Source organism: Anolis sagrei, chromosome 5 (assembly GCF_037176765.1).
Source record: "Anolis sagrei isolate rAnoSag1 chromosome 5, rAnoSag1.mat, whole genome shotgun sequence".
Classification (NCBI taxonomy): domain Eukaryota; kingdom Metazoa; phylum Chordata; class Lepidosauria; order Squamata; family Dactyloidae; genus Anolis; species Anolis sagrei.
The window spans coordinates 105974626-105984593 of NC_090025.1; the positions used below are offsets into that span (position 1 = coordinate 105974626).

Sequence of the window (9968 nt, forward strand, 5' to 3'; positions counted from 1 at the left end):
AGATTTTGTCACCAAATCAAATCCAGCAGTGTAAATGGCTCAGATCATAGTTTGACCTCCAAAATGGCAATCGGCCATATATGTAGTCAATATTGCCATTCCATTAACATTTTAATGCATAACCTCAGTGGGTAATAATCATTGTAGTATTTACTTTTAAATCACAGTTACTTTTAAATTGCAGTTTCTCAAGTCACTTCTGACACGATAAAAAAACTCATTACATATTTATGTCATTAATTATGTAAAATAGAACCTCATGCATCATTTGCCTCCTAATCTGTCAGAGTATTCTCCTTCAAGGAAAATTGTACTTGAGCTCACAAAAATAGATGAAATAATGAAAGGAAAAAAGTTGTAACCAAGACAGGTAAAAATGTGACATAAATAATCAAGCAAGCATTTGAACTCCACAAATGTTAATATTTTGCCAAAACGAGATATATTTTTTTGTTCTGATAGGCCGCCACTATGAGCCAATATGATGCTGACCAGGATGCTGCTTGGGGAAAAAGAGGTACAGCGTCATTCTATCAATACAGTTATCTCATTTTTGACAATAGTTACCTGAAAAATAATTATGTCTTAAGTTCTCAGAATAAAACCTATAGACACCAGGAATTAAATTAATTTGCCAATAATGTGTATTTTTTTTTATTTTACAGAATACAAGGTAAGGATCATGTGAAGAACAGAAGAACTTCAAAATCATCCTCAAATAGGCCTCTAGCATTAGAGAATAAAGTAACTGCAATAATAATAATATTTATTTATTTTATTTATTTATTTGCTTCATTTCTATACCGCATTTTTCAGCCCTTAACAGGCGACTCAATGCGGTTTACAGTGCAATTAAAACATAACAATGCAACAAACAGGATCAACAACATCGATCCACAACAATTAACCATCAGACAACACAAATCAACAAAACAACATATATAACGCCTCAGTTGAAATCAGATCCGTTCTCATAGTCCTTGTGCCGTTCCTATGTTCCATTTACCGTCTTCCTTGATTGGTTGCATTGCTTAGCCAAACGCTTGTTCATAAAGCCAGGTCTTGACCATTCTCCGAAACGTCAGCAACGAAGGTACCTGTCTGATGTCTACCGGCAAGGCATTCCATAGCCGAGGGGCCACCACTGTGAAGGTGGTAATAATAATAACAATAACAACAACAACATAACAACATAACAACAACTTTAGTCATGACCTGCCCTATCTCCAACAACAACAACAATAACATTCATAACCCACCCTACCTGCCCAAGGGGACTCAGGGCTCAATCAAAGATGGCAAAAATTAAATGCCATAAAACAATAAAAATGAATAAATTGCCCATGAACAAAACATCTATAACAAATTATAACAACTGCTCACAAAGTTTAAATAATAATTATTAATAATAATACTTTATTTTTTCCTGCCCTCTAAGAGGGAACATAATTGAAGTATTAAAGGAAAAAATGTGTGCTGCATGCAGCCTTTTCTAATGCCCTCTTATGAATGGTGGTATGACCAGTGTTGAAGAGTAAGGCATTTTGCAGACACAGCAAAAAAAATAATGGGTTGTTGTAGGTTTTTCCGGGCTATATGGCCATGTTCTGGAGACAATTTTTCTCCTGACGTTTCACCTGCATCTATGGCAAGCATCCTCAGAGGTAATGAGGTCTGTTGGAACTGGGAAAGATGGGTTTATATATCTGTGGAATGACCAGGGTGAGACAAAGGACTTTTGTTTGCTGGGGCTAGCTGTGAATGTTTCAGCTGATCACCTTGATTAGCATTCAGTGGCTTGGAAGCGCCTGGGGGGAATCTTTTGTTGAGAGTGATTTCATGTGCCTGTTTGTTTCCCCTCTGTTGTTTTGCTGCTGTAATTTTTGAGTTTTTTAATACTGGTAGCCAGATTTTGTTCATTTTCATGGTTTCTTCCTTTCTGTTGAAATTGTCCACATGCTTGTGGATTTCAATGGGTTCTCTGTGTAGTCTGACATGGTGGTTGTGAGAGTGGTCCAGCACTTCTGTGTTCTCAAATAATATACTGTGTCCAGGTTGGTTCATCAGGTGCACCCTGGTCATTCCACAGATATATAAACCCATTTTTCCCAGTTCCAACAGACCTCATTACCTCTGAGGATGCTTGCCATAGATGCAGGCAAAACGTCAGGAGAAAAATTGCCTCCAGAACATGGCCATATAGCCCGGAAAAACCTACAACAACCCATGGATTCCGGCCATGAAAGCCTTTGACAATACAAAAAAAAAAAATCTTACCTTGGATTGGCCTTTTCCAAAAAAGGTTTGGTTTATTTCTTTTAATTTTTCCCAATTATTCCATGTTAAATTAATACAAAAAGTATAGTACAGACTTGGAAGAGAAGGTCAGTGCTCAACAATTATGTGTTGAGCTTCTTCAGTACATCAGAATTGAAAACAGGGAGAACTGACCCTACAGAACCAACAGAAAGGAACTACTAAAGGAAAGGGAGAAGCCTGTAATAATAAGGAAACTCCCAGAAGTAGTAGACAATACAGAAGGAATTCAGAACTGCTCTGATGGAAGAATGGCATCCTATGTCTTCATGAGGATACAGCAGTAAAGATACCCAATCAAGAGACAAAGGACAGAAAGATGGTGAGGTCTCTTTTCTGTGGATGTCTTTGGGAAGAGGTTTAAGGCTATCTTCTGTGGATGCTCTAGGTGGATTTCTGTTACTGTGATGTAAGAATGTACCAAATGCATGTAACAATTACTATGAGGAAAATTTGATTTTCTAGGTGTCCTGATTTTTCTTTTGTTACAGGTCTATCCATATGAAAGCCTTATTGTAACAAACAGGGTTCGAGTGAAATTACCAAAGGATGTGGATAGAACCAGGCTGGAGGTAAGAAAGGCATCGGCATATACATTTTAAAATGTCAAAGCCATGAATATTATAATTCTAATGTGCAAAGCCTCTGAATTTCAAATAGGATTGACTCATACATATTTTACAACATTTCAAAATTAGTCATTGAATTTCTAATTCAGCTGTCTTCGTAAGGATGTTGATTCTGTTGTGCTGAAGGAAGAATCAGAGGAGTCACAAATCCATCCCATCTCAGTCTGAAATTTATTTTTGCCTTAAAACAATAAATTCCCTGAGTCGTGGAGTACTGAAATGGTCGAACCCCAGGAATTGTTTCCAGGAGGGGATATTTAGAGATACAGATGTCAGGAAATGACTTTCTGGATCCAGAATACTGTATATCAGGCCTGCAGAACTTGGCAACTGTAAGGGGATGAAATTAAAATAAGTGAAATTTCAATGTGTTGTCAAAAGCTTTCTTAGCTGGAATCACTGGGTTGCTGTGAGTTTTCCGAGCTGTATGGCCATATTTCAGAAGCATTCTCTCCTGACGTTTCACCCACATCTATGGCAGGTATCCTTAGTGGTTGTGGAATCTGTTGGAAACTAGGCAAGTGATGTTTATATATATATATATCTGTGGAATGTCCAGGGTGTGAGAAAGAACTCTTGTCTGTTTGAGACAAGTGTAAATGTTGCAATTGATCACTTTGCAATGGTTCAAGAATTGGATAAAAAATAATGGGAAAGGAGGCAAAGTTACGCAAGTTGAACAAATCATCCCAAAAAGAAAGAGCTACGGGAGGATACCACAAGCTGAATGGAATAACCAGCAATTTGTATAAGATAATAATTGATATTAGGGGGGGGGGGGGGGAATAAAGGGCGCAACATTAAGAGAGATGTGAAAGGAAGACCTAGAGATTAGAATAAAAGAAGCGGATTGGGTACAATTATGGGATCAAAGATATTTAAAGAATTTATCAATACGTGTTAAAGAAAATTATTATAAATTGATTTGGAAATGGTACTTAACACCAGTAAAGATTGCAAATATTAATGGGAATCCAACAAAAATTGTTGGAGAGGTTGCCAGGAGGTGGGTACATATATACATATGTGGTGGCAATGTAAATATGTAAATGAATTTTGGGGGAAGGTATTTGGAGAGATAGAAGCTATAATGGATATGAAGATAGGGAAAAGTGCAAGCATTGCACTGTTGTCACTATATAATATTAAGAAATTAAAAAAACAGAAAAATGCAATAGATAACATGTTAACTGCAGCAAGATTACTGATAGCGAGGAATTGGAAAGGTAAAATAAATATATCAATTGAAGAATGGTATAAAGAACTATGGAAAATAGCAATAAATGATATATTGACATGTAGGTTAAGAGTCAGGAAAGGGGTATGGAAGGAAAACGACTTTGATGAAGTTTGGGGAAAATTTATTGAGAATGGCTTAAAATAAGTAGATGGGAGATTACCTCCACAAGAAGAAATGGTATTTTGGAAAGAGAATGTAAATTGAAGTGGCTCGGAAGGGGGGGGGGCACAGAGGTGAAAAAAAAAGTATACAAGATATAAATACACTTATACTTGATGTAATCAATTGAGGGTGGAATATAAGAGTATTGAAGGTATTGATGTATTGATGTATTCTAAGAAAATCAATAAAAATATATTTTTAAAAAAACAATTGATCACTTTGATTAGCATTGAATAGCCTTGCAGATTCAAGGCTTGGCTACTTCCTGCCTGGGGGGAATCCTTTGTTGGGAGCTGATTAGCTGGTCTTGATTGGGTTGTTGTAGGTTTTCTGGGTTATATGGCCACGTTCTAGAGGCATTTTCTCCTGATGTTTCGCCTGCATCTATGGCAAGTATCCTCAGAGGTTGCTTGCCATAGATGCAGGCAAAACGTCAGGTAAAAATGCCTCTAGAACATGGTCATATAACCCGGAAAAACCTACAACAACCCGGTGATTCCGGCCATGAAAGCCTTCGACAATACACTGGTCTTGATTGTTCCACATTCACACTTGCCTCAAACAGACGAGAGTTCTTTCTCCCACCCTGGACATTTCACAGATATATAAACCCCACTTGCCTAGTTTCCAGGAGACCTCACAACCGCTGAGGATGCTTGCCATAGATGTGGGCAAAACGTTGGGAGAGAATACTTCTGAAACATACCCATACAGCCCGGAAAACTCACAGCAGTTATGTGAAACCTTTTCAGGCTGTGAATAGGCTTTTAGCACCTCATTTCCCAAGCAAAGGTATAATTAATGAATTAACTATTATGCAACTATTATAAACCATATTATAAAACAGGAAGTTTTAATAAATATCAATTCATTAAACTTGTTATGTAAGATTTTGATTCATTATGAAATCACATTAATGTAAAAAAAATTACCCTGCTAATTACCTAAACAATTAGAAAACCTGGAGATGCATTCAAGCATGTACCAATTAGCAATCATGAGTTTTTAAAAATAATTAACATTAGAAAATGCATACCCAGAATACACAGGGTACAGGCCCCTGACCCTAGGTAATTTTCAACGGTAAACAAACAGTATCCCCTGCTCCCCCAACCAATCACTGATATATATTTTTTGTTCATCGTGGGAGTTCTGTGTGCCATATTTGATGCAGTTCCATCATTGGTGGAGTTCAGAATGCTCTTTGATTGTAGGTGAACTATACATCCCAGTAACTACAACTCACATATGTCAAGGTCTATTTTCCCCCAAAGAGTGCCCCAAGAGTGCTCCTGGGCAAAATCAACTATACTGCAAATGCTTACTTTGTGTAATGGGTTGAGCCGCCCCTGACTGGCTATATAAGTATATTGGAAAAAGCCAAGGGACAAGGGAAAGCCTTGCCCCTTTGCCAGCCTCATGCCATCATGCCATACTCATGAGAATTGTGCAAGGCTGGCGAAGGGCCTCGGCTTCCCCTCCTGCCTTCTGTGAGCTGCAGGGAAGACCTTTGTGGACCACATCCAGCTTGCAGGCCAGATGTTGTGCGGGTCTGCTGTATATGATCCAGACTGATTACTGATGCAGGAAATATTGTAACACACAATTCCTTGGTTGTCTGATATTCTGAAATAAATAATCAGGCAAAATAGAGAAGTTTGATGATTCCAAGGGACACAGCTTTTCCAAATACCAGAGAGGCTGCTGTAATGGCTCTTCATTGCTGCAAGTAAGCTGTACAATAACTGCAGTAACTGGGCAGCTTAGCAGCCACAAGAGTTAATTTTAAGCAAGTTGCAAACAAGTGTTACTAGGATTCCTCTTGTAATGATGATCTCAGGTGCAGAGGTAAAACAAGATATTAAATAAGAAATGATTGACTGTTATATTATGGAAATGATGTCCCATATATAAGTATTGATTCTAATAAAGTCTAAGGCCTTTCTACACTGCCCTATATCCCAGGATCCAATCCCAGTTTATCTGTTTTAAACCGGATTATATGACTCTCCACGATGAGTAGGTATACTATTTCACATGACTGTTTAAATTATAATTCTGTCATTAGAGTAGACGTCCCCCCTTTGTGGGAAAGCTTGACTCCACAACCCCTGCCATTGATGAGTACTACTCCGCATATTATCTGCTTCTCTCTTTTATCTTGTCTGAGTTTTTAGTTTTAATTTAGTTGTTTTTAATAATTACATGTGGCCCGCCCATTGTTTCTGTGTCTGTGTTTATTGTGATTTTTACATTGTTATGCATTCATATGTTCTATGTAATTATGATTTTGTTTATTGTTTGCGTTTTCGGTTGTGTTTTGGTTCTTTTTATTGTAATTGTTGTTTGGGCCAAGCCCTATGTAAGCCGCTCCGAATCCCCATAGGGGAGATGGTGGCGGGTAAAAATAAAGTTTATTATTATTATTATTATTATTATTATTATCATCATCATCAGGAATAAAGGGGCTGCAGTGATGCAGCGGATCAAACCGTTGAACTGTTGAATCTGCTGACCTAAAGGTTGGCAGTTCAAATTTGCAGGTCCTGTTGTGAGAGAATTGGCCGTCTGCAAGGAGGTTGCCCAGGGGACGCCTGGATGATTTTTGATGTTTTATCATCCTTGCGGGAGGCTTCTCTCATGTCCCTGCATGAGGAGCTGGAGCTAATAGAGGGAGCTCATCCGCCTCTCCCCCGATTCGAACCTGCGACCTGTCGGTCTTCAGTCCTGTCGGCACAGTGTTTTAACCCACTGCGCCACCGGGGTCAGGGTGAACTCCCACTGTTAGCCCTAGCTCCTGCCAAACTAGCAGTTTGAAAACATGCAAATGTGAGTAGACCAATAGGTACTGCTTCGGCAGGAAGTTAATAAAAGGTGCCCGTGCAGCCATGCTGGCAAGGTAACTAGGAGGTGTCTGTGGACAAGTTTCTCAGCTTGGAAATGGAATAAGAGCACCTCCTCATAGCCAGAGTTGAGCACCACCTCCAGAAGCCAGAGATGCGAGGGGAAGCCTTTACTTTTGTCCTGTGTATTTGTGTATATTGAATGTTTGCCTATTTGTGTATGTCGTAATCTGCTCTGAGTCCCCTCAGGGAGATAGAACACGAGACAGGGCCTTTTCTGTGGGGGCCCCCCGACTCTGGAACACCCTCCCCAAAGATCTTAGACAGGCCCCTACATTGGTAGTCTTCAGAAAGAACTTGAAGACCTGGCTGTTCCGATGTGCCTTCCCAGAATAGGAACCCTCCAACAACAAGTCCCATAAGCACTTTATTAGAACCAAGATTGTTGCACATCGCACTCTGCACTTGCCCTATAACGCCTTATATACCACTTGTCACATCAGCACTTTTAATCTTGTACCCATTACTCTGGCCCGGCCCAGTTTTATTGTGTCTTAGTGTATTGTTTATTGCTTGTTGTTTATATTGCTTTAACTGTCTTAATTTTGCTTTAGGTGTATTGTTATGTTGTGTATTGAGGCCTTGGCCTTTGTAAGCCGCATCGAGTCCTTCGGGAGATACTAGCGGGGTACAAATAAAGTTTAATAATAATAATAATAATAATAATAATAATAATAATAATGTGTATTATTATTATTATTATTAAAAGATAATTTGGGATAAACAGATAATCTGGGATAAATAGATAATCTAGGATCAGATCCTGGGATATAGAGCAGTGTGGAAGGGGCCTAAAACTGAAATTTGAATTATTACATTTGGCCCGGCCATAGGTTTTTTAAATGCTGTATGTTGCGATATGTTATTGTTATTGCTTATTGTGTATTATTGTGTATTTTCTGTTTTGAATTTATTTTAAGTGTTTTGTATTGATTATTGTTATTGCTTTTGTTTATTGTATGTGTTGTGGGCTTGGCCTCATGTAAGCCGCACTGAGTCCCTTGGGGAGATGGTAGCGGGGTACAAATATATTATTATTATTATTATTATTATTATTATTATTATTATTAGAACTGTTTATTACTGATATACTTAAAATGAAGGATTTTTCCCCATGTTTTTCTTTTCTTTTTTCCCCCTTATTCAGCGGCACTTGACACCTGAAGAGTTTCAGGAAGTTTTCAAAATGAGCATTGAGCAATTTGAGCGGCTTGCACTCTGGAAGCGGAATGACCTTAAAAAAAAGGCTTTGCTTTTCTAGCACACCACAGAGAAACGTGCTTGATACAAACAACCTACACACTAGCCACAATTTTATCATGTGCACTTGCTGTTGACCCTTTATCCAGCTTCATCGTGTTTGGGATGGGGAAGCAGAAACAAACGTGGGAGAGGGGACAGTGCTTTTGTGTTGCCCAGACAATATCTTAGTCACTGCTGGGTCTCTAAACAATATAACAAACCTTGCTTTAATTTAAATTGCTGCTTTAGCTCTTGCTTGTTGCCAAAAAATAGGAAAGAAACAAGTGCCATTTTGATCGCAAAAGAAGTCACCATTTGTTGCACTAATAAGCAAAACGTGTAAACAATGAAAACAGAGATAAGAATGAACGTCCCCAGAATTTTTAGGAAAGCATTACTCTGAAGCAAATGTGATAAAGGCCAAAGAAAAGCATGTTGGAAAGTCACTCTTGCCAATGTTTGTGTGTGAAATCTTTTTAGGAATAAAAGCAACCCTATAATAAAGCACTTTTAAGTCTCATTCTCTCACTTAAATACAGGCTGCTGTTTCAAATGTAAAGATGCAAATGAAAGAGATCAAAAATTTTATTTTAGTAAAAACAGATTGTAATATAAATGTGTTCAGACTACAACAGAGGCTGTTCAACCAACAACTCATGGTAGATAAACAGGCTTGATTTGAAAATGTGTGAACAATTTACTTTGGTGGAAACTTGCTTCTCGACTTTGGGTTATTTCAGCTGTAGTTCATGTTAAAAATTAAATCTTCACAACAATCAGTACATTCTTGTGTGGAAAAATCATAAAGTTGTGCAATTCCGATTGTGTATTTCTATTTTTTCTACATTTCATTCTGGTACAAAGAATGTGTAATGAATCCTGATTATATGCACACATTGGTGTCCCCATTAAAATATGGTTTTGTAACTGAATGTTATATGGTTTATTACTGCAGTGTTTTCTTCACTTAAGGAAGTACTGTTTAAGGGTTTAACACCTTATTAGTAATATATACCATTTGCCTATAACACAGGCATGGGTAAACCCAGGCCCAAGGGCCGGATGCAGCCCCTTGGGCTCTTTTCTCAAGTCCTCTCCCTCTCACCATCCTATCCTTCCTTCCTTCTTTCCTTCCTCCTTCCCTCCCTTCCATCCTTTAGTCCAGGGGTCCTCAAACCTTTTGAACAGAGGGCCAGGTCACAGTCCCTCAAACTATTGGAGAACCAGATTATAATTTCAAAAAAAAAAATGAATTCCTATGCATACTGCAAATACATTATTTGTAGTGCGAAAAACACTTTAAAACAATACAATAATTAAAATGAATAACAGTTTAGACAAATTTAAACTTACTAGTATTTCAATGGGAAGTGTGGGCCTGTTTTTGGCTGATGAGATAGGATTGTTGTTGTTGTTGTGTGCTTTCAAGACATTTCAGACTTAGGATGACCCTGAGCGAGGGCTGGGTAAATGACC

General features: G+C 38.2%; 1 protein-coding gene across 2 annotated transcripts in view; it reads left to right on the top strand.

The window, feature by feature from the left end:
* The window catches only part of ABLIM2 (actin binding LIM protein family member 2), a 69852-nt gene extending 60853 nt beyond the window's left edge, over window positions 1-8999 (top strand). Inside the window, exons 18-21 of one of the 2 annotated variants that reach the window (XM_060777996.2) lie at window positions 463-517; window positions 666-673; window positions 2808-2888; window positions 8398-8999. In XM_060777996.2, coding sequence (XP_060633979.2) covers window positions 463-517; window positions 666-673; window positions 2808-2888; window positions 8398-8511 — 258 coding nt within the window. In that variant the 3' untranslated portion in view covers window positions 8512-8999. Of the gene's footprint in view, window positions 1-462; window positions 518-665; window positions 760-2807; window positions 2889-8397 lie in introns of those variants that run through there. The other variant, XM_067468954.1, reaches the window with a different exon arrangement.
* Window positions 9000-9968: the final 969 nt, after the last annotated feature.